Source organism: Phacochoerus africanus, chromosome 8 (assembly GCF_016906955.1).
Source record: "Phacochoerus africanus isolate WHEZ1 chromosome 8, ROS_Pafr_v1, whole genome shotgun sequence".
Classification (NCBI taxonomy): Eukaryota; Metazoa; Chordata; class Mammalia; order Artiodactyla; family Suidae; genus Phacochoerus; species Phacochoerus africanus.
Window position 1 is genome coordinate 70,085,352 of NC_062551.1, and position 24,915 is coordinate 70,110,266.

The 24,915-nt window shown below is 48.6% G+C and overlaps 1 protein-coding gene across 3 annotated transcripts in view; it reads left to right on the top strand.

Moving 5' to 3' along the window:
* The window catches only part of UBE4B (ubiquitination factor E4B), a 114,839-nt gene that overhangs the window by 81,947 nt on the left and 7,977 nt on the right, over nt 1-24,915 (top strand). For all 3 annotated transcript variants that reach the window (XM_047791709.1, XM_047791707.1, XM_047791708.1), the window contains 10 exons: nt 1,114-1,312; nt 3,245-3,383; nt 4,383-4,482; nt 5,723-5,850; nt 7,121-7,219; nt 8,210-8,445; nt 14,624-14,750; nt 17,340-17,484; nt 21,016-21,150; nt 24,127-24,318. In XM_047791709.1, coding sequence (XP_047647665.1) covers nt 1,114-1,312; nt 3,245-3,383; nt 4,383-4,482; nt 5,723-5,850; nt 7,121-7,219; nt 8,210-8,445; nt 14,624-14,750; nt 17,340-17,484; nt 21,016-21,150; nt 24,127-24,318 — 1,500 coding nt within the window. The remainder of the gene's footprint in view (nt 1-1,113; nt 1,313-3,244; nt 3,384-4,382; nt 4,483-5,722; nt 5,851-7,120; nt 7,220-8,209; nt 8,446-14,623; nt 14,751-17,339; nt 17,485-21,015; nt 21,151-24,126; nt 24,319-24,915) is intronic.

The following is a 24,915-nucleotide window of genomic DNA, read 5'->3' on the forward strand; positions in this document are numbered from 1 at the left end:
AAAGGAGAGGGCCGGAGAGTAACCGCGAAGGCCCCAGAGGGACGGCATAGGGCTGCCCAAGGAAGAGACTTTGCATCAGAGTCCTGACTTGATAGGAAGGAGCCAGCACGGCAGGCCTGAGCAAAGAGCTTTCCAGATCCGTGTAAGGCACGGAGGTGGGGCTAAACTGGCTTTGGGACAAGCCCCACGTGCAGGCTTCTGTGGTTGGAGCTATGACTGTGAACAGCAAAGAAACTGGCGTGTCATGGGCGGGACAGAAGCTCCATCAGGTTGGCCCGAGATGGTCAGAAGGGTAGCCAGGCATCACTGCAGAGTTTTCAGGAAGGAAATCACCGAATCTGCCGTTCAGAGGATGGGCCGAAATGGGAAGGGGTGCGGGAACCCACCCAAGGGGACCAGTTACAAGGTTCCTGATGAGGGAGGCGGCAGGCTTGGACCGCTTTGCCAGAGTGAAAAAGCTAACAGGGCACCCCACCCACGCGGTAACGAGTGATGTGACAGCGCTGCTCAGGAGAAACCTCACCGAAGACGCTGGACCTGGGATTAGGCTGCCCAGGTTTCCAGCCGTGGTCCCACTGTTCACCAGTGGTGGGGGCTTAGCTCCTTGCTTCTCTGTGCCTCCATCTCCTCATTGCTAAGTTGGGGTGATGCTGGTACCCAGCAGCCGTATAGGAAGCTGCTGGAACAGGGCCCAGGTCGTAGTGAACTCAGCCCACGTTAATGTCTTCACTGTCGTTGGTATATTCTCACGGCATACTGTCAGCTGGAGAAGCTGTTGGAAAACAGCTGAAACTAGTTGTTCTGATGCTTTTCAGGGGAAATAAAGAGACAGGAAGCAATGTGTTTCTCCTTCTGTTTTTTGAGGATCTTAGGCCCATCCCTTGAATTCCCTGAGCCTTAGTTTCCTCTGTATAATGTGCCTAACAGTATCCCTGCCTTCTCAGGGCTCTTGCGAAGATGGAGGGAAATGCTTCGCTCGCGGCTAGCACCCAACACATCTCACCTGCTAATAGAGTGGTGGCAGTGACTGACTTCAGCGTGCTGTCCTTTCTTGTAAAGTTGTACCAAAATGTCTTGTCAAATCATGATTTTAACAACTTTTATGTTTCACAGACAGATGATAGACTGGTATCTACAGATGGATTTATGCTGAATTTCCTTTGGGTGCTGCAGCAGCTAAGTACCAAGATCAAGCTAGAGACAGTCGACCCCACTTATATATTCCACCCAAGGTGTCGGATTACTCTTCCCAACGATGAGACGAGAGTAAACGCGACGATGGAGGATGTGAATGACTGGCTGACTGAACTTTGTGAGTGATGTGGGGTTTTTGCTGGGTTTGTGTGTGTGTGTGTGTGTGTGTGTGTGTGTGTGTGTGTGTGTGTCTTTTTAGGGCCATACCTAAGGCATATGGAAATTCCCAGGTTAGAGGTGAAATCGGAGCTACAGCTGCCAGCCCACGTCACAGCAATGCCAGATCCAAGCTGCGTCTGCAGCCTACAGCACAGCTCACAGCAACGCCAGATCCTTAACCCACTGAGCAAGGCCAGGTATCGAACCTATGTCCTCGTGGATACTGGTCAGATTCTTTACTGCTGAGCCACAGTGGGAACTCCCAAATGATATTTTATTAGAACATTAAACTGCTGCCCTTCTATTTTATTTTAATTTTTAAACTTTAGGGGGGCCACACCCATGGCATATGGAAGTTCCCTGGCCAGGGATCAAACTCTATCCGCAGTAGTGACAATACTGCACCCGTAACCCACTGTACCACCAGGGTACTCCATTTTTAATTTAAAAAGAAGTATAGGCAGACGTCCTACATCAGAAGGATCCAGCTGGACTCAGAGCATCACCCACAGTTTGGAGTTGGCACCAGCTGCAGCATCCCTGTCCGGCACCCCCCAGACCCCCTGCCCCCTTGCTCTTGTTCTCTGTCATCAGCACCAGTGTTCCCTGACACCTCTCCATCTCAAGCTGCCATGTCAGACTTGGGTTTCTTTAATCACGAAGAGCCCCTGCGAGGGGTGTGGTGGTGGAGGGCATGTGTCTAAGGACGTGATTGCTTGTCTTGCTCAGGAAGTCAGCATTACTGCTAGTTACAAGTCTTAACATTTTTACAGCTAGATTTTACTTCCCAGTGCACAAAGCTGTTTCTGAGCCATGGTACATTTTAAACAAAACATACGCAGCAACATAACCTAAAGATTTTATTGTGGCTGGATCCTTAACCCACTGAGCAAGGCCAGGGATCTAACCCACATCCTCATGGTTACTAGTCAGGTTCGTTACCACTGAGCCAAATGAGAACTCCCCTCTCAGCAATATTTCTTTTTTTCTTTTCTTTTTTTTTTTTTTGTCTTTTTGCTATTTCTTTGGGCTGCTTCCGTGGCATATGGAGGTTCCCAGGCTAGGGGTCGAATCAGAGCTGTAGCCACCGGCCTACGCCAGAGCCACAGCAACGCAGGATCCGAGCCGAGTCTGCAACCTACACCACAGCTCACGGCAACGCCGGATCGTTAACCCACTGAGCAAGGGCAGGGACCGAACCCGCAACCTTATGGTTCCTAGTCGGATTCGTTAACCACTGCGCCACGACGGGAACTCCCAGCAATATTTCTAATAGAGAAAATTAGGAACAACAAATAACATCCAACAGCAGGAAAGTGGCTATGGAACCTATATCTTATTTACAGTATCTAATACCATTTTTGGGGTTTAACAGTGATGTTTGAATAATAGAAATTTTTCTGTAAACTATATTGGGAAGACACATCACACAAGATTGATGGTTACATTGTGTAAACATTTAATTAAGCAGAATACCTGGTCTTTAAATGGAGCGCATAGGAATTTTGTTTTTCTTTTGTCTTTTTTCTGTGTGTGTCTTTTTAGGACTACACCCACAGCATATGGAGGTTCCCAGGCTGGGGGTCTAATCGAAGCTGTAGCTGCTGGCCTACACCGCAGCTCATGGCAATGCCAGATCCTTAACCCACTGAGGGATGCCAGGGATCAAACCCACAACCTCATGGTTCCTAGTCAGATTCGTTTCCACTGTGCCAGGACGGGAACTCCGGAATTTTGTTTTTCTTAATAATATTACGTAAGTCTAGTTTTTTTTCTAAAGTGTCATGTAACTTCTTGAAAATTCAAGTGTAATTTTGTCTTCTTAATTGCGCTTTTTCTCTGATTTTGTCATGTAATAGATGTTCGTTAGGGGTTTTGTTCTTTTTCCTAGATGGAGATCAGCCTCCATATTCTGAGCCGAAATTCCCTACAGAATGCTTCTTTCTCACCCTGCACGCCCACCACCTCTCTATTCTGCCGAGCTGCCGTCGCTATATCCGCAGACTCCGGGCCATCCGGGAGCTCAATAGGTACGTGCAGGATGCTGTGTTCTGCGATTTCCTGAGTCTGCGCTTGTTCTCACAAGCAAGCAGTTCACCATGACCGGTAGATTCAAATGGAGCCGGGTGCGGGGGGGAGGCTTGTATGTTACACCATCTGCCTCTGCTGCCACATCCATGTTCCTTGGTTGGTCAGAGTTCTTCACGTGTGGAAGTGGCCCACACTTTGCTCTCCTGGAATTCTCAGTCCTTGGCATGGGCTTCTCATGAACTTCCCATTAACTTTTGCCACGGCGCACCACATTATCAGGAGGCACTGTTTTTTTTTGTTTGTTTGTTTGGTTTTTTTTGTCTTTCTGCCTTTCCTAGGGCCGCTCCTGCAGCACATGGAGGTTCCCAGGCTAGGGGTCGAATCAGAGCTGTAGCCACCAGCCTACGCCAGAGCCACAGCAACGCGGGATCCGAGCCGCATCTGCAACCTACACCACAGCTCACGGCAACGCCAGATCCTTAACCCACTGAGCAAGGGCAGGGACCGAACCCTCAACCTCATGGTTCCTAGTCGGATTTGTTAACAACTGAGCCATGACGGGAACTCCCAGGAGGCACTTTTTTTTTAAGCAAATATTTTATTGAGACATAATTCACATCCCATACAATTTACCACTTAAAGGGTACAATTCAATGACTTTTTTTTGGAAATGATTTCTATTTTTTCCATTATAGTTGGTTTACAGTGTTCTGTCAATTTTCTACTGTACAGCAAAGTGACCCAGTCACACATACATATATACATTCTTTTTCTCACAAAAATCTAAGAGACCATCCAGTTTAAGGTAGCATTATGTCAGGAAGCCATAGGAAAGGAAACAGGTGCCAGTTTAACCATAACTTTCCATTGGTTTGTGGGATGCCACCATGGAGGGGGAGGAAAATGTGTGTCTGAGAGTCAATGAAATGGTGAAAATAAATAAAATGGATGATGGATCGTGTGTCTTTTTTCATTTGATGGCTCGCATCTAATTTCAGAACTGTGGAAGATTTGAAAAATAATGAAAGCCAGTGGAAAGATTCCCCACTGGCAACTAGACACCGTGAAATGCTGAAACGCTGCAAGACTCAGCTTAAGGTGTGTATAGTGAATTGAGATCATTACAGACCAGCCTCATAATAGTAATTTTCCCACCAAAATATTGCGCCTTGAGTGAGCAGATTAATGTCCTTATTTTTCCTTCATTATTGTTCCCCCCTCAAAGACAACATGGTACATTTTAAAAAATGTCGACGCTTTCTATGTCTCTATATAATATTTAAATCTCAGAACAGAAAATGCACATGCTGTGCCAATGACACTATGAATTGTCGCTGGATTTTATCATCCTCAGTCGAGTGTCACCTCCCCTTCCTTGCAGTGTGTGAGGGCCTCCCCATCTGCTAACCCCGGACCCCGCGTCCCCAAACACGCCCACTCTGCTGTGTCCTGCCACGTGTTTCCATGATGTTCGGCAGAGCGGAAGTGGGGTGCTAGAAACATCGCTTTCCTTTGCTCCTCGTTCCTTATGTGATTGAGAATAATCCGTCACGGAGAACCTAACTGCAGATGGGAAGGTGTCTGCTTATGAGGCAGAGCTAAAAACGCACGCTAGCCAGAGTTGTCAGATGCTAGCAAATGCCTGCATCTTTCTTATGTTTATGTTCAAAATTTTAAAGCCGAATGGTAGCTGGTCATGTTTTCTGTTGAGTAGGATGATAGGTGGAAATTTTAGAGACTTAGACTTCCGCTCTGAGTCCCAGCGTTCAGTTCTATTTACTAATAAATAGAGCTCTTTGAGATGCAGACGCAACCAGGGGCTCTTTTCTGGGGACATGGACCCCTTCAGCACTCCAGTGATACGTTTCGGAAAGTCTACAGACTGTTAGCACGCGTCTGTCGGTGTGTGCACACGCGTGTGTTTAAGCTCGCAGCCATCGTCTGAGAGGGGTGTTACACTTGGGCACAGGCATTTTGCCCAAGGGCAGCTCTTTCGTGCTGACGTTTAGATGCCCATGCGTCCCGTTCCTGCCCAGTCACCACCCCTGCCTTCCCAAGGGCCACCCTGTCAAGGGATTTCACTATGACAGTGATGACCTACCCCTGTCAGCACAAAGTTGGTGCTGGGCTCTGTGCCCCCTGGTTCGCAGGGCACCCCTGTTCTCTTTCTTAGAACAGAGAAACCTCTTAAGACACGACCGGCGTCTTATCGCCAGTGAGCGATGAAGCGCTCAAAGCCTAGATTTCCCACCTCCTGGCCGCTGCCCCGCTGCCCCGTCACACTGCAGTTTCGGAGCCACCACCTAACCTCTGGGCGGGGACGCCCCTGCCTCCACAGAAACTGGTACGATGCAAGGCCTGTGCCGACGCCGGCTTACTTGACGAGAGCTTCCTGAGAAGATGTCTGAATTTTTACGGGCTTCTCATTCAGCTGCTGCTCCGCATCCTGGACCCCGCCTACCCCGAGTGAGTGTGGCTCCCTCCTTCCCGCCCAGCCATCCCGGCCGTGTTGTCTGTATTGTTCTTCGAAGCCAGTAGCTAGAACCAAATGTTATCAAGAATCCCTTTCAGATTGTACTTCTGTAGACTGTGGAAGTGGGAATGATAATAACTATTTCTCTTGTAAAATTAGTGACAGTAATAAGGACTGTCCACACCTCATGTGTTAGTTTGTTTGTTTTTTGTTTTTTTGCCATTTCTAGGGCTGCTCCTGCAGCATATGGAGGTTGCCAGGCTAGGAGTCGAATCGGAGCTGTAGCCGCCGGCCTACACCACAGCCAGAGCCACACAGGATCTGAGCCGTGTCTGTGACTTACACCACAGCTCACGGCAACACTAGGTCCTTAACCCACTGAGCAAGGCCAGGGATCGGACCCGCAACCTTATGGTTCCTGGTCGGATTCGTTAACCACTGTGCCATGGTGGGAACTCCCTAATGTATTAGTTTGGACAATGCTTTTTCAAAATTGTGTATGAAGTCTTTTTTTTTTTTTTTGCTTTTTTGGCCACGCCTGCAGCACATGAACGTTCCCAGGCCAGGAACTGCTGAACCCACACCACAGCAGCAACCCAAGCCGTTGCAGTGACAATAGAGCCAGACCCTTTAACATTGTGCCGCAAGGGGACCCCAGGCTATAAAAGCTTTGATTGATAGAAAAAGGAAGTCTATACATTGGAAGCTAAAAGCTGGCGTTAACGGGATATTAGGTCCCTCTAAGCACTGGGTCTAGGCAGATCCCTAGACAGTTGAGAGAATGCGCTGTGAATGGTGTTGATGTCTTTATCATCCCCTGGACAGCACCTCCAGGCAGCCGTTTTAATTTTATTTATGATTATTTTATGGTTATGGTAAAGTCTTTGGATCACTGATGTTGGTGACGTTGACCCAGACCAAGACCCTTTGCTAGAACACGTGTACGGCCCCGTGTCTCACAGATTGAGTTGCGTAGAATAACCAAACAGGAACCTTTTAGTTTCTTCGTATTTTATTTATCACATTAACCTTAACAGGAAATCAAGAAAAGAAAGCATACTTCACACACACACACACACACACATATACCCCCCGCATATCCCCATCTTCATTATCCCCTGTTTATTTCTGCTTGTTGGTTTCTTTGCCTGTATACTTACCTTTGTTCCAGATGAAACACTGAATTGTAATGATAGTATAATATCCTTTGTCGTTTGATGTGTTGTTTCATTTTGTAACCTGTGCTTTTCTTCTCTTCGACAGTGTAACACTGCCTTTAAATTCCGATGTCCCCAAGGTATTTGCAGCATTGCCTGAGTTTTATGTAGAAGATGTTGCTGAATTTTTATTTTTTATTGTACAGTAAGTCCCGTTCATTTATTACGTGGTTCTAATATGTTTTTCTATTTCTCGCATACATTGTATCGTGAGCCATATTGAGAACCTCCATTTTATGCCAGTGTTTTAACTGAACGCTGCCTGGAGACTGAAAAAGTAAATTCAGCTATGGCACCACGCCAGTTCCAATAATATCTCAAAACAGAAGCGGATTAACAATGCTGGTAATAATGTACTCTGTGAAGACTGCGTTGAATTTTTAATAATTGAGCATGTGTTTCTGAGAAACGGAGAAAGTTTATAAATATCCGAGTGAACGTGCAAAAGCCAAAAATAGCCACATCTCTATTTTGTACCAAGAGATTTCTCAGTTGTAAAATTTGAGGAAGCTCACAGAAGAAACAGGTTGAGTTTCTAACCAGTAGTTTGAGATTTTTAAAAATGAAAAACGGTTCCCTCAAAACATGTTTTTACGTCTTTTTAGTCGTGAACATCTTTTGTGAAATTCACAGCTTATGATTTAATCATAGCTTTGGTTTATTTTCTAAAACATAATCAGTTAATAGATCATGCGGTGGCCAGTAGATGCAGTGGGGTTTATTCATTTATTTATTTATTTATTTATTTTATTTTTTTGAGGGCCGCACCCACAGCATATGGAGGTTCCCAGGCTAGGGGTCCAATCAGAGCTGTAGCTGCCCGTCTACGCCACAGCCACAGCCACACCAGATCCGAGCCGTGTCTGTGACCTACACCACAGCTCAGGGCAACGCCGGATCCTTACCCCACTGAGCGAGGCCGGGAATCGAACCTGCGACCTCATGGAGGCTAGTCAGATTCATTTCCACTGAGCCATGACGGGGGCTCCTGCAGTGGGTTTTAAATGTATCTCATCATCGCGTAAATCGTCACTCTCACCTCAGCCCGTTGAAGGGAATTCCGCGCCCTGGCTCCTGGCGGCCCCCTTCGTCACCCGCCTTGCGCCTCACCCCAGCTCTTCCCACCTGTCCTCAGATACTCTCCCCAGGTGCTCTACGAGCCCTGCACTCAGGACATTGTGATGTTCCTCGTCGTGATGCTGTGCAACCAGAACTATATCCGGAACCCGTATCTCGTGGCCAAACTCGTGGAAGTCATGTTTATGACCAACCCGGCTGTTCAGCCACGAACCCAGAAGTTTTTTGAAATGATTGAGAACCATCCTCTCTCCACCAAGTTGTTGGTCCCCTCGCTGATGAAGTTCTACACAGGTGGGTTCCTGCTCGCTATAGGTGGGCGAGGTCCTCTGATGGCGGTGGATGGCGTCACTCTAAACCCGTTCCCCGATGTCCTGACCCCCACTTAGGAGTCTAACCTACCGATCCACTGCCAGCGGCGCATACACTGTTGGTCTTTTTCCTTTGAGTTGTGGGAATACTGCACTGACCGCTTATATACTACTCCCTCATGATCCATGGGAAGTCAGATGGGGAACCCAGAGATAAGTTGGCGTTTTTAACCTGAGATTTCCTGGTTCATTTTCACTTTTAACTTCCGGCATTAGGTTTGTAATACTGTCCTATAACCTAGAGTTTCAAAGCTGCTCTAACCACAGAATTTGGCCCATTCTGTTAAGAATGCTTATTCCTGAAACCCGGGCCTTGTGGAAACATGAAAATAGTCATGGAAAATCACCTCCCAGCTGGTATCATGCATATTATACAGACATAATGTTGCTGTTTCCCCTGGGATCAGAACTAGGAGACCCTGAGGCTGAGTCATTGTGCCAACTCCCCTCCTTTCATTTGTCCTACAAGCAATAAATAGTATTATTTATTTGTAAGGGGGAAAAAGAGCCTTTTGCCCCCCCCCCCAACCTGATGGAATCAGGATCTCTGAGAGTCTTCCCTTGTTCACTAATTCCACATATTTGTCAAATGCCTGGTATTTGCCAGACATTGTTCTAGGTGCCGGGTGACACTGTGAGCAAGACTGAGCATGAGACACTCTGGAAAGAGGTCTCCCTCTTCTAGTCGAATCGTATTCCAAATTTTCATTTTTAATTTGGCTTTTGAACTGCGTATCTGTTCTCATAAAGCCGACGACCTATGAGACCTGTTCACCTGTCCTCTGCCAAAGGCACAGGGTTGTACCAGTGGAACATTTTTCCTCTGTCCAGTTTGTCTATTTCTCAGGAAGTGTGTCACCTGTCTTCTCTTCCATCTAACCTAGCACCTTCTGGGCACGCAGAGTCTTTGGCATTTAGCTAGTGGAATGAGTTCGCCAGGCTCTTGGAAGAAACACTGGCCTCCCGAGCACAGTCCCCTGCTGTTCACAGCAGCAGCTGTGAACATACTCAACCTGGGCAGCAGCAGCGAACACTGCTGGGTAAAAAGGCCCTGCGTGGCTCTCCATCCTCCTCTTACCTCCTTGCCCTGGTAGGAGGGGACCACAGGCCACTCAGGTGTAAGTGGTACATCACCCGTGTACGGGGCAGGACCTTGTGTGGTGCCATGTACCTGTCAGGTTTAGCTGAATGGGAGGCAGTTCTGTAGTTCTTAAAATAACAGTGAGGTACCTCTTTTCACTCACCTATCAGATTTATCTTTAAGATGGGCATACCTAGTGCTGACGGTTCCAGGGAAATAAAGTAACCTTCAAAAGCCTATTTTACCTCCTCCGTGGTTAGTATGCAGAGTTAGAGCTATCAGACTCTGAGAATGGAAGTTGGTGAAGCCTTTCTGGAAAGCCCGCCCAGAAACCTTAAATATGTTTATCTCTTGCATACCAGTCAAGGTCCAGTCAGGAAAACAGAAACATACCCAGTTATTTTATTTTATTTTTTTGTCTTTTTGCCATTTCTTGGGCCACTCCCACGGCATGTGGAGATTCCCAGGCCAGGGGTTGAATCGAAGCTGTAACCGCCGGCCTACGCCAGAGCCACAGCAATGCAGGATCCAAGCCGCATCTGCGACCTACACCACACAGCTCACGGCAATGCCAGATCCTTAACCCACCGAGCAAGGCAGGGATCGAACCCACAACCTCATGGTTCCTCGTCAGATTCGTTAACCACTGCGCCACGACGGGAACTCCCAGAAACAAAAGAGAGTTTTGGGGGGCGTTTTGTTTGTTTTTCTTTTTAAGGTCGCACCCGAGGCACATGGACGCTCCCAGACTAGGGGTCGAATCACAGCTATAGCTGCTGGCCTACACCACAGCAAGGTGGGATCCAAGCTGCGTCTGCAACCTGCAGCACAGCTCACGGCAATGCCGGATCCCCAGCTCATCCTCATGGATTCTAGCCACATTTGTTCCTGCACCACAGCAGGTGAAAAGGCAAATAAGGAACATTGGGTAACCCAGATGGTCGGTGCAGAAAGCAGCCTTCATCTGTCCCAAGGGCTCGGGGAACCAAAGGAAAAAGCTGGGGTTACTGGAATCTGGTAGCGCAAATGAGGGTTCGGACAGAACTTGGACCCAGGCCTGAGGGAGGACACTTGTGCTGCTGGTGTCTCTCGGGGCGACCAAGGTTGTGGGTCCTGCGAGTGTGGAACGAGGCTGGAAACTGGAGCCAACTGCTCCTTCGGTTTTCCTGTTCCCCTGCAGCGCCCCCTGTCGGCAGTCCCAGCAGAGGCCCGCCAGCAAAGGGACGCCCAAGAGTGGGTCCCAGCCCCACACATAGAGCGGAGTGTAAAGGGTGGATTGGGACTAACGGCCAGCAGCTAAGTAGCCAGCACACACTCTTACATGTAAACGTCATTTCTAGGACTCTGTTCTGTGGAAGTAATTATAACTGTAAATGTTTATAACAGCGTTCACTGTGTTTGCATTTAACATGTGGTGGAGTGACGATATTTTAAAAGCCCTAAATTCATGCCGGTTGTGGATCAGTTAAGTGAATTATAGTTTATCCATTCAGTGGATCTGTATGAGCCCATGAGAAACAGTTCAGCGTTTAAGCGGTTAAGTAATAGAAAGTGGAGAAAGTGCCATGTAATGAAACAGCACGTAACATGTGACCACAGTTTGGTACAGACATACATGAGTGTGTAAAACTACGGGAGAATATACACCGAAATATTAACAGCGCGTTGGTTATTTTTGAGTTGGTAGAATTGTGGGTGGTTTTTTCTTTTCTAAAAGTGATCTGGGAGTTCTGATCGTGGTGCAGCGGAAACGAATCCTACGAGGAACCATGAGGTTGCAGGTTCGATCCCTGGCCTCGCTCAGTGGGTTAAGGATCCGGCATCGTCGTGAGCTGTGGTGTATGTAGGTCGCCATCACAGCTCAGATCTGGCACTGGTGTGGCTCTGGTGCAGGCCAGCAGCAACAGTTCCGATTCAACCCCTAGCCTGGGAACTTCCATCTGCTGCAGGTGCGGCCCTAAAAAGACAAAAGACAAAAAAAAAAAAATGATCGCAACATCTTCCTTGTACAGTAAACATGTATGGTTAGTGTTAAGCACAGAAAATTAAGTTAAGTGCATTCTGAGGAATTCCCTGGTGGCCTGGTGGTGAAGGGATCCAGCGTTGTTGCCATTGTGACATGGGTTTAATCCCTGGCCTGAAAACTTCCTCATGCTGTGGACCTGGCAAAGAAAGAAAAAAAAAAGCAAAGCATTTTGAACTCAGTGCCCAGGGCCTATCACTGTGCTTCAGAATAAAGGACGGGGCTGGGCCTCTTGCCTGTGAGACCAGTGCTGGGCCTGGGGGGCGCTGCCAGGAAGATACCAGGAGCTTGTGGGTGAGGGTGTTTCTCCTCCCCCGCCCCCCCCTTGCCATGAAGCTGTGTGCCCTCTGGCCCTGCACCACCTCTCCCCTCGTGGACAAATGATACCCTGCTAATAATAGCCACTGCGTATTGAATATTTACTAATCCTCCACTTAATCCTCACAGCAGTCCTCAAGAGGGGCGCTATAAATATCTCCATGGTACAAATGAGGAAACTGCAGCTTAGAAAGGTCAAGAAGCTTGCTGAAGGTCGGCAGCCAGCAGCTGGGCTTTGGCACAGGTGCTCCTGACTGCTGCGCTGTTCCTCCTGTGTCACTGCGGGCTGGCGCCAGCAGAGCCCTGCAGCGGGCATCCCAGACACTGCCCCACGTGTCTGTCAAGTCCATGCTAAGTCCTGCTGACCTAGGTCTGCTGACCTAGGTCCTGGCTCCCAAGCGGGTCGTACTCTCAGACATGACCCAGAGGTTGCTCTCTGTGACAGGCTCGTCCTTGACACCCCAGAGAGAGTATTCTAGCTTGGACAATGCTTCGGGTCAAATTGTTGCTCCAAAAATAAAACTGAGTTTCAAAATACGAGTATTTTATTTGTACCACAGCGGTGAGTGCTGTAAGGGCCAGCTCTCAAAACTTGGCCTCTCGGAACCTGGAAGAACACTGATAACCAAGACTTCCTTCCAGACTGTTCCCTTCCCCAAGCTGATCCGAGTCAGCAAGCCAGCGTAGCTTCGATCACTAATTCAGCAAATACGGACGGAGCACCTCCGGGGTGTCAGCGCTGGTGCCCCTGCAGGGCCGTGGTGCTGCTGTCAGACTCCCTGCTGTCGTCGGTTGAGGCCTCCTAGCTGGGAGGCAGACACTGAACTGGTGAATAAGATAGTTCCAGACAGTGAGTCTGGGAGGGGGCACCGTGTGCATTTCAGAAGCCTGGCCAGGGAAGTCTCTGAGGAGCTGGCCTTGGAGAAAGGCTGAAGCTGAGACCACAGGAAGGAACCATAAGAAGATCCTGGCCCCAGAGCAGCAGGCAGCGAGGACAGCGAGTTTAAAGGCCCTGCGGCCCGCACGGCTTATCAGGCCTTGTGCCAGAGAAGCAAAGGGCAAGCGACCAGCGGGAATCTAGTTCACGGCCGGCCCCTTAGAACTCAGTCTTGGGGGGTCAGGACTTGGGCAATTTTGAGGGAACTTGAGAAACGGATTTTTTTATTTTATGTAGTGTTGGGATGCGTCATAGCGGTCATTACTCGGCCTCTGCCTCGTTCAGGATCCAGGACAGGTTTTATGCACAGTTGAGAGCACGGACGAGGCTCCGTGTCAGCCCCCGTGCCTCCTGCAGACTCTGCTAAGCCAGCTCCACGCATGTATACAGCTGGTAAAGTGACGCGCAGCTCAGCGTAGAGAAAGGTTGGCCTAATGAATAGACGTAAGTGCTTTCGCCTCTTCGTACCATAAGTCTTAGCTCATTCCTTTTATCTTTAAATAACGATTTTCTTTTTCGCCCCAAAAAAGCGTTCGTTGGGAAATATAGAAAAACACCAAGAAGAAAGGAAAAATCATTGATAATCTCTGCACTCAGAGAGAATCTCTGTTGACATTTTGCTCCGTGTCTTTCCAGTCAACTTGTAAATCACCTGTGTATATGTGTGCGTTTTTTTGTTTGTTTGTTTGTTTGTTTTTGTCTTTTTGCCTTTTCTTGGGCCACTCCCGCAGCATATGGAGGTTTCCAGGATAGGGGTCTAATCAGAGCTGTAGCTGCCAGCCTACGCCAGAGCCACAGCAATGCAGGAGCTGCGTCTGCAACCTACACCACAGCTCACGGCAACGCCGGATCGTTAACCCACCCAACAAGGCCAGGGATGGAACCCGCAACCTCATGGTTCCTAGTTGGATTCGTTAACCACTGCGCCACGACAGGAACTCCTATGTGTGCATATTTTTTAAAAAATTTTTAAAAACGTGATTAGACCCAAACTATATGTTTTGTTTGCTAGCCTGTGGTTTTCACTTAACATATCACACGTTTTTTGTGTGTTCTCTGTTGGGTATTTGGATGATTTATATTTTTCTTTAACATAAATAGTACTTTAATGAGTATCCCTTGGACGCGTGTTTTCTGGAGTTGGTAGTTCCGAGGGACGGGCTTATTGATGGCTTGTGATGCCTTTTGTCAGGTTGCCTCGTTGTTGATTCCTGCCAGCATTTCCAGTGCGCCGGATCCCCCGGTCCTACACTCGGTGGTGTCATTGTTATGACGTCTGCAACGTCGACAGATGAAAGGATGGCACCGTACTTTAGTTGACCCTTTTATCTCTGCCCATGTCTTCCTGCCTTTACCTGACAGTTTCCCCGCTTCTTGTGAATCCAGGCATCTCTCATGCCTCCGATGTTTGTCTTTTGGATAACCACGTGTGGTCCTTGTCCCGTTTCCCTAGATACCTGGGTACTGGTACTTGGTAAATGAGTGACGGATACATGGAAATTTACTGTCCTTTTCTCTACTTGGGTATGTGTTTGAAAAAGCCAGTTATACAAAAGTAGCTAAAATAATAGTCATGCTTAATGGGTATGTGGTCCCTAATAAACTTTAACCCACTTTTTTCCCTGCCCAGAGACATTCACCTTTGATTTTGCAGATTTGTCTTTTTCACGCAGTAACACCGTCACGCAGTCACTGCTCTTAGAAAGATCCGAAAAGTACAGTCTCTTGTCCTTCTTCCTCAGATGTGGAGCATACGGGAGCCACCAGCGAGTTCTATGACAAGTTCACCATTCGCTATCATATTAGCACCATTTTTAAAAGCCTTTGGCAAAACCTAGCTCATCATGGCACCTTTATGGACGAGTTCAAGTGAGTATTGGGCCCCTGTGTCCCAGCTTGCTTTCTTGCAAGTTGCAGGTAGAGTGTCTGCTGAAAAGTTTGCACAGCTGGGTTCTTGTTGAGTGTTTGCTCTGTCCGGGCCTCCCTTTAAGTTTCCCAGACGGTGCTGCTAGACGTGAACAGCGTTATCGCAATCTCTGTGCTTGCCAGATCCTGCTGAACTTTAGATTTATCAAGGTAGGTTGGGCACGGTATATACATAAAGAAAGAATCTAGGAGTTCCCATTGTGGTGCAGCGGGAAACGCATCTGACTAGTATCCATGAGGACGCAGGTTCCATCCCTGGCCTCACTCAGTGGCTTAAGGGCCTGGCGTTCCCGAGAGCTGTGGTGTAGGTGGCAAACGAGGCTCAGATCCTGCTTTGCTGTGGCCGTGGCTGGCAGCTGTATCTCTGATTCCACCACTAGCCTGGGAACTGACATATGCCAAGGGTGCAGCCCCCATCCCCCCCAAAAAGGAAAGAATCTGTAGGAGTTCTCCTGTGGCTCAGTGGGTTAAGGATCCAGTGTTGTCACTGCAGTACTGCAGTGGCATGGATTTGATCCCTGGCCCAAGAATTTCCACATGGCCCAAAAAGCCAGAATCTGTAAATATTCTGAGATGCTATGTTGTGTTTTTTAGTGTTTCTTGATTACGGTATTATATAAATTTGCAGAATGACTGAAATCCTATCTTATAAGTGCTCTTGAATATGATAGCAAGCTTTGGAGTTAGAAGTGTGAGGAGGACTTCAGATTCAGAAGCAGTTAGGGGAAAGCTGTCGTTTGAAGTGACAGTCTTTGTAATGAGGCCCTAGACCTTGATCAAGGGCTTTTCAGTACCAACCAGAAATTTCAGTGACTATTTAAACTTGGACATTAGTAGTTCCATCTAAGTTACTTTATTTATTTTTTTGTCTTTCATTTTTAGGGCCACACCCTCGGCACATGGAGATTCCCAGGCTACGGGTCTCATTGGAGCTCCAGCTGCCAGCTACACCACAGCCACAGCAACGCCAGATCTGAGCCACGTCTGTGACCTACACCACAGCTCACGGCAATGCCAGATCCTTAATCCACTGAGCAAGGCCAGGGATCAAACCCACAACCTCATGGTACCTAGTCGGATTCATTTCCCCTGCGCCATGACAGGTAGTCCCCATCTGTTACTTTAAAGAGAAGAGTGCTTAAGAAAGAAAGGTAAACCAACAAGGACCCGCTGTATAACATAGGGAACTCTTCAATATTCTGTGATAACCTATATGGGGAAAGAATCTGGAAAAGAATAGGTAACATGTATATGTATAACTGAATCACTTTGCTCTACCCCCAAAACTAACACAGCATTGTCCATCCACTAAAATCCAATGAAAGTTGAAAAGAAAAGGCAGATGAAAGATGTAGAACTCTTGAAGAAAGAGTTCTTTCTGAAGACATCTTATCCCATCTACGTAGATCTCTCGCAGCCTGGATTCAGTCTTTGACCAAGCCCAGTTGTCACTTGTTAACTGAGTTACTAGTCAGCAGTGTACGTATTAACCAGTGGCATAGCCATTTGCTAGATAGCTTTCTGCAAAGTAAACTCTTTAATTCTTTACTTCCACGAACTGCTCTTGTCCTCAGAATTACATTCCGACAAAAGCTCGGCTTGAGTTGAGGACACCCAACAGACTCACAGCTTGATCTGCGTGGTGCTGATGAGGAATCCTCATCCTGAACTTTCCATGTGCCTGAAGTCCAGGCCTCCTCCGTGTCCAGAGGACAAGGCCTGTGCTCACTGCCCCTTCTCTTCCCCAGGCCAGGGCTCACTGCCCTCGGATGACCCAGTAGCAGATCCTGAAAGCAGCTTCTCTTTTCTCTAATAATCTGGCAGGTCCAGAGTAACAGGTGGGCCATTGCATCTCAGCTCACCAGCAGTTCCCTTAGAGACTAGGATATGCAGGACAGTCCTTGAGATTGGAAGATTCTGTTTCCATAAAGTATGTTAATATCCTGCTTTATCAGTATTACAGCTTCCAATTTTTCTTCAGTGTGTCTTTCTTTACAATAAGGGATAATAACCGTACCAGTAGTTCTCTTATCTCTTGTCTCTGGGTATTTGTGCTTCCCTTTTATCTTGGCGAGTTAAAGCAGGTTTTCTTTTCTGTTCTGGAAGAATGTTTTCTCTACTTAAAATCATGGAGGGAGCAAGCCAAGGGCGTGCTGGTAAACCCACTCTAGAGAAGAAAAAAAAAAAAATCAGCATTTGCTGGTTTTCCAGGGTATAAATACTTCCCACTGTTGCCAGATTTAAGCTGCCAAGGGAATCTGCTCACAGAATTCTAGAATGTGAGCAGTTGGCTCTCCTGAGCCGCGCAGGGTGGCTCCAGCACAGTGTAAGCTGGACCGTGCCTACAGTGAATAGAATAACCCCGAATCTAAGGAGAGACGCGAGGGTCGCAGTGCTTGATTGCGCCAAGGCAGGCAGTCCTGAAGGGCCAGGCGGGAGGCGCTTGGGGTGGCAGCCCTTTGGCTCTGGGATCTGCCGCCGCATTGGCCTCAGGGAAATGTGTGACCACGTAACGTGTAATTGCCTTTTTAGTTCTGGGAAGCAGTTCGTCCGCTATATAAACATGCTGATAAATGACACGACGTTTTTGCTGGATGAAAGTCTGGAGTCTCTGAAGCGGATCCACGAAGTGCAAGAAGAGATGAAGAACAAAGAACAGTGGGACCAGCTCCCCCGGGTGAGGACATGGCCCAGGGCGGGGACGGCTTCGTGGGGCTGCACCTGTGGGTCTGTAGCTCCGACGGACCTGTCAGTGCCCGAGACCCCCCACCTGTGGGCTTCCCTGAAGTTAGAGGGCAGGTTTGGGGCAGGAGGAGCCTTACACACTTGACTTGAAGCTGAGAGACGGGTTGAGACGTCTTTGAGAAGCTGTCCTGAAAACTTGCCCTGCCTTTTTAATTTTAAAGGGCTTTTTTAGTGAAGAGCTTTTTTTGTTTGAGTATGTTGGTTAAGATTTAGGAAGGTAGCTAGGAGATACGTATCTACAATTCTGTCTGCTAGACAAGAATTTGATTTGTTCTGTGATCTTCTTTAGACAACTGTGTGAATAACTCAGGAGGACGCTGATGGCGTTTTTTTTTCCTTTCAGTCGAACGTGGCTTTCATATTCAGTTATTAATAGAAAGGAGGCCTGCTGTGCCAGGTTCCATGAGAAATTCAGGCTGGGCCAGGGACAGCATACCGCCCTCTCCTGAGCTTATTGCAGCCGCGTGGATGGTTCCGCGGTTGGTTTCTAGGCCTCTGAGAGCCCCTGGCCAGTTCTGCTCCTGGTTTTGTTAGAATCGGAGCTGCTTTCATGTGCACCCCTGACACGGCTTCACTGCTGCGCCTCCAGCACCCTCTCCTCCCGCAGCTTTCCGTTTCCCCTGAGGCTCCACGCCACCCCAGGGTCGCTATCAGGCATCCTTCCAGGCGTACCCTTTGTCTCAGGCTGTCAGCTCCAGTCTGGACCAGTCCCCAGGCCCTGCAGAATGTGCTGGAAAAATAGATAAGCTCTGGTTGAAAGAGCCCCAGCTATGGGGTCCAGCGGCCCCGACTTTGAGAACTGGCACTGCCACGCATGCAAAGTTCCTTCATCGCTGTTTGCTCACCCACAACTCAGAGATAACCCTTGCCTTGGGGGAGAGCCATGAGGAGAGACGGTGAATGGCAGAGAGGTAGTTGAGGACTGGGCCGGGAAGGTTTCGGGATGTGGGGCTCCTACTATTTCATCGGCCTTGAGACAGTCCTGTCTGGGACGCTCTGCTCTCCACTCTCACGTATTAAAATCTTACCCATGCTTTGCATAAGGTCCTGTCCAAACATCCCCCATGGTTGACCTTCCCTCATCGGTGTGGCTGCAAGGTCTGGCCTTTCTCTCCACTGCTGTGACGCCCACTCAGTGTCGTGACATTGATGTTGGACCAGCTCAGATTGTCGATGTTGGGGGCCAGGGTCTGAGTCTGTAGCGCGTTCCCTCGCCCAGAGTCCGTGCTCATAAGAGCATTTGTTTATGAGGAGACTGAGCAGATGCCATTGATTTTTCTGTGCTAATGGATTCAAAGGGCAGAACTAAGCCCTAACGGATGCTGTTTCAGAAATCAACTCTACCTGACTTTGAAGCAGTCCCTTCCTGGCTGCTGCCTCCCACCCCCTGCCTGCTCCTCCCGGGCGCTCAGCCCCCAGCGTCTCTCCTCGTCCCACACTTGCTCCCTAGGTCATTTGTTTCTCAGTGACCATGCTGTTTGGAGTTTTGATATAAGAATAATTCTGTATTACGAGAGACAGTCCCGGGCACTGCAGGACCCTCAGCGTCTCTGGCTCAGGCCCATTTAATGCCAGTGAGGTTTTCTTGCTACCCCCAAGTCCTCAGGCAGCCGGAGATGCTCGCACATGGGGGCCTGATGCCCCCAGTGGAAAATCATTGCCAGCTGGTCTCGCTTCTGCCAAAGCCTTAACTATCCACGTGCTCAAGTCTCAGGATTCCACCCCGTGTGCCTCCCCAGCTCAGCCCTCTCCCAATTCCAGATGAATGTAACCAGCTGTTGACCTGCCTCTGCCGGGCGGTCTGATGGGATCTCAGACTGAACCTGTCTGGCCCAGGAGCCTTGATGCCGTCCTCCACGTCTCCTCTCCGAGTCTGCCCGTCTCAGAAGAAGACAGCTGCATTCTGCCCCTTGCGCTGGCACCACGCTGTGTGGGGTCTTCCCGTGATTCCTCCCTCTCAGCAAGTGCCCTTAGGCTCTATCCTAAGATATCAACCGCCTCTTACCTGGATCATGGCAGTAGCCCCCTCTTTGCTTTCTCAGCCTCCACCCTTGCTCCTGACCATTCTAGAAGGATAGTGTTAAAAAACCCCTCGCCCGGCAGCACCACTCTGCTCAGACCCGTGCAGTTCTCACTCGAGTCAGAGAGTGACCTGGAGGGCGGCACAGCAGGCCCTGGCCTCCCCGCACTCCCTGCCCAGCCTTGCTCTTCCACTGGCCCCCAGGGCTTCGCCCCCTGCTGTTCCCTCTCCCTGCAGCACCTCCCCCGCCCCAAGTTTTTGCTATCGTGCTTCCTTCCCTGCCTCAGGTGTCCACCCCGCTCCTCCGAGAGGCCTTCCCTGACAGCCTCTCCACTTAGCGCCTGACCCCGGCACTCCCCGCCCCCAGCTTGTTCCTTCCTCGCCCTCATCAGGCTCGTCTTGTCTCTGTCTGGGTGGATGTGTGTTCATTGATCGCCTCCCTAGCTGGTCTCTAAGCTCCGTGAGGTAGGGAACCTTCTCAGTCATGCTCTGGGCTCCATCTCCAGGACCTAAGGGAGGCCTGGCCCATGGAAGGAGCCGGATCAGCTTTATGGATGAATAAACTGACACCCAGACACACACGGAGGTGGTTCTCAACCCGCGTCTTCCATCTTCCCTGGTTCAGTCTTTTGTTCCCGACTGAAGGGTGGTGGGCAGGTTGCCAGCACTGGTGCAGGCTCCCCCACCCCCCGGGCACTCACCCGGGGGGCACCCACCCGGGGGGTACTGGCAGAACGCCCGCTCTTCCAGCACTTTCCCTCCCCCGCGTGAAGTAAACTGGCGTCTGAGCAGAGGTGAGAAGTGAGGCCCTTGCTCATACTCCTGTGATTTATCATCTCAGAGCCTGCAGGGCGCCGCCTTATGTTCCCCCTGAGTCCAATTCACTGTCTGATCCTGTGTCTCAGCCTCGGGCAGAGCTGAGGGAGGAAGATGGTGCCCGAGGCGCGGGTTGACCACCTAACTGGTGTGGAAAGACAAAACCTCACCTTGTGCGGGCACCGGGTGTTGCGGCAGCACCCGTAGACCTCAGGGTGATCGCGTGACACGTGACGTGTTTTAAAACGATGGTGACTCCGTGCACGGTGTCGTTCAGGATGACAAGTATGCCCTGTGTTGGCACCAGGCACAACGTAACATGCACTGTATTTCATCCCGTGTAGAAGTCTATGGCAGCGTCCCATCATTGGAGACTTACAAGTCTCCTGTAAGTTCAATCCTGTGTCAAGGTCACCTTATCCAAACCTAAGCCATCTGATGCCAGAAGGCCTAAGCCTCGGTCACCGGGAACGTGGGCCAACTCCGTGTCCTCTCGCTCCCTAAGTGTGCTGGCTGTGTTGTATGCCCTTTCCCAGTGAGGCGCTGACTGTGTTTTTCCTTCACACTTGGCCTGGGTGCGCTGCTGACTGGTACTGAGACATGTCTGGCGTCTGTTCCCTTTCCCAGGATCAGCAGCAGGCCCGCCAGTCCCAGCTTGCTCAGGATGAGCGCGTCTCTCGCTCCTATCTCGCCCTGGCAACGGAAACGGTGGACATGTTCCATATCCTCACCAAGCAGGTCCAGAAGCCGTTCCTCAGACCCGTGAGTAGGGGTTTGTTTTGCCCATTGGATTCCGCATTCAGATCCTATCACTCGGAACCAAATATAATTGTTGAAATCCTGGGTGTTTCAGCATCACAGTCACTGATGAATTTCTGTTACTGATTTTGTTCCCATTTCTCATTGATTCACACAACACTCTGTTGATAGAGCAAAGCCTGCAAAAGGTCACTTCCAAGATAATTTCATGCACATTCTGCTGAGACAGCACATTAATATTGAAACTGTAACATATTTTTATCATTCCTAACCTCCTGTGTTTTATTTATAGGGAAAGTATAAGGTAATATCGATTGGAAATTAGAGTATGCTGAGTAGAAATAATTGATCGAACGTAAGATCTTTGCTTCTCTCCAGGGTAGCTTTTTATACTTAGAACCTTTGGTTTCCTGAGTATAACAGAGCTACCCTGGATCCTAATTAGGGTTTCTGATAGATCAGCGGTAGTCACGGTGTTTGGCCTCGACTTGGTGAAACCTGGATTCTGTTTCTGAAATGGAAACTGACTAGCGTAAATGAAGATCTCTGCTCTGCTTCAACACCCGCCCCCCCCAAAACACACACCCAGTTTAGAAGCCTGATGGTGTGGCCAGGACAAGGGTAGGGAGGAGGGCAAGAAGGGGCCTGAGATTTGGTCGATAATTGCCTATGTAGAGACAGGTTTACAGTGGAATATAATTTTACTACACACTTGCTCCAATTTCCCTGCTTATTCTTACCTCCAATGTTGTCACCACACTCTGGCCTATGTGCAGCTCAAGAAATGAGTCCCATTCTCCGTCCCTTTGCCATTTCACGTCTCCTCACCGATGGATTTCAGGGCCAGAGCAGCAAAACACAAAACAAAACAGTGCGTCACTGAAAGCAGAAGGACTCTGCAGCTGGAGTTCCCTGGTGGCTGAGCAGGTTATAAAGGTCCAGCATTGTCACTGCTGTGGCTTGGGTCGCTGCCGTGGCGAGGGTTCAGTCCCTGGCCTGGGAACTCCCACATGCCGCAGCCGTGGCTAAAAAAAAAAGGCAAAAAACACCGCAACTGATTTAGAGATGGTATTTCAAACACTTGCTTCCCTTAAAGGTTCGCCAGAGGAATTTCTTGACACTCTCTGTAAAGGCCAGACAGTAGGTCAGGGAACAGTTGAGGCGCTGTGGGCCCCACAGTCTCTGCTGCAGCTGCTAATTTTGCCATTGCTGTGTTCTACTAAGACTCCACGAAGTGAGGCATCAGGCCGGATTTGTTTTGCAGCTAGTCATTTGCCAATCCCTGCCCCAAGTTGCATTTTATTTCATGTTCAGCTACTGCTGGGGCAGTGCTTTTTGGTTTTTAGAAGGTAGGAAACTATAAAAACTATTCAAGACTGAATTCTCATAAAGCCTATTTTTAGTTCTAAATTCTTCTTTTTTTTTTTTTTTCAAGGAGATTATTGAAAGCTAAGTCTAATATTTTCATATCGATTAATTTTTCTGGGGTTCCCTGGTGGCTTAACAGTTAAGGATTCAGGGTTATCACTCTGGGCTCAAGTTTGATCCCGGGCCCAGGAACTTCTGCATGCCTTGGGCGTAGCCAAAAAAGTGAATCTTTTTCCAGACCTACTCCCTGATCTGAGTCCTCGGGACACCTTGTGCATAGTCTTCAGCCCCCAGGCTTGGCCTGTGTCTGCTCTGATCCCAACTTTTCCTTTGCTGCATGGTTTTACCCCCTTTGCCAGTTAACACAAAACTCTCCCACTGCAAAAAAAAAAGAAGAAAGAAAAACGACTAATTTTTTTTCTCAATCCCGAGCCACAGCAGCGACAATACTGATCCTTAAGCTGCTATGCCACCAGGGAACTAAATTCTGTCTTATTCTTGTGACTCTTTCATTTCACAGTTTTCTAACAATTAAACACCAGAATATTAATTGCAAAAGCAGGGTCTTGAAAAGCTGAGTTTGAGTTGAATTTGTATAAATCCAATCATTAAATTTCATGAAGACCTTGTTACTTAAAGAGAAGCTGTCATACATCCCATGAAATGGCCAGTGTTTACTCTAATATTCTCTAATCTAAGCCAGATTTTCCTATTTCAGGTTTTGCTTAGAGCCGTGTCGGTACACCTGTAGTAGGTGCTATGGCATCTTGTTGGGTTTTGCTATATTCTTGCATAATTTTCTAGGTGTGTCATTTGTTTTGTCTCACTAGCTAGATTTAAGACTATTCAAGACATAAATTTTATTCTCTACCTCTTTTGTGTTTCTCCATTCTTTGTGGATGATAAATAAGAATGGTGCATATTGCCCGAACTGTCAGGGACTTTTGAAATTTATAGAACAATAGTGCGTCAAATGATGGCTAATGCTCAAAAACTTTTGTGACTTGTGTTCTTTTTTTGCTTTTTTGGGTCACACCCGTGGCATATGGAGGTTCCCAGGCCTAGGGGTCTAATCGGAACTATTGCTGCCGGCCTACGCCACAGCCACAGCAATGCCAAATCCAAGCCGCGTCCGCAGTCTATACCACAGCTCACAGTGATGCTGGATCCTCAACCGACTGAGTGAGGCCAGGGATGGAACCCGCAACCTCATGGTTCCTAGTCGGATTCATTGCTGCTGCGCCACGACGGGAACTCCATACCTTGTATTCTAATGATGTGATTATGAATAATTTCCCTCTTCGACTTGTTTCTCAACAAATGTGAAGTGATCCTTGTGTTTATAATGAAACACATGAATTTAAAGCAAAGGCTGCTTTTTGGCATTTGTTAATATTCCATCAGCCTGCAGCAGTCGAGGACGTATTAGAAATGAGAGAGTAAAAAGAATGTGGAAGGGAATGTCCTTCTTCAACTTGTGGTACAACGCACATGAGGGAGTCTCTGAAGATCCATCCTGCCCACTCCTTTTCCTCCACTGATATGGGAGTTTGGGGTCCTTCTTGTGTGTCTCAATGGCATGAATTGTCCTCTTCCCCTGTGATTTTGTAGGAACTTGGACCCCGATTGGCTGCGATGCTGAACTTCAATCTTCAACAACTCTGTGGCCCTAAGTGCCGTGACCTGAAAGTTGAAAACCCTGAGAAATACGGCTTTGAACCAAAGAAGCTGTTGGACCAACTGACGGATATTTACTTGCAGCTGGACTGTGCCCGGTTCGCTAAGGCCATTGCCGACGACCAGGTCAGTCCAGGGAGCTTGCTGCTCAGTGGGAATTGGGGTCCAGGCTCCGCCACTGGGCAACCTGAGTTTGCTTCTCTGTGGATTTCCTGGCAGACCCTATGCAATCGCACAGCCATCTCTTCCTGGGTTTTCACACTTGAAATCAAGGAAGGTGACACTTTTTGAAATGTGGTTTGAGGACTTCCCTGGTGGCCTGGTGGGTTAAGGGTCCAGTGTTGTCACTGCTGTGGCTCGGATTGATCCCTGGCCTGGGAACCAAGGCATGCCGTGGGTGATTTGAGAAGTTTTCAGTGTGTAAATAGAAATAACAGCCCGGTGGCAAGGAGAGCTTGTCTGGCATAAATGAAGATGAATTGGGTGTTGTCCTTGGGCTTAAGGAGCCCATTTGGCTCTCAGATCCAGCTCCGGGGGAGTTCTTCACCCATTTACATTCCTGGAGAGAGCCCGGTTTTCTCAAAGAATCCAAATCTTCTTCCCATGGCTTCAGTGCTGCCGTGTTTTCTGTGGGTCCAGGAATCAAACCTTGGATGTTATCTGTACTTGCTTCTTCATTTAGTCCTTGCGTGCCCTGTGATCCTATCCATTTTGTGGTTTTCA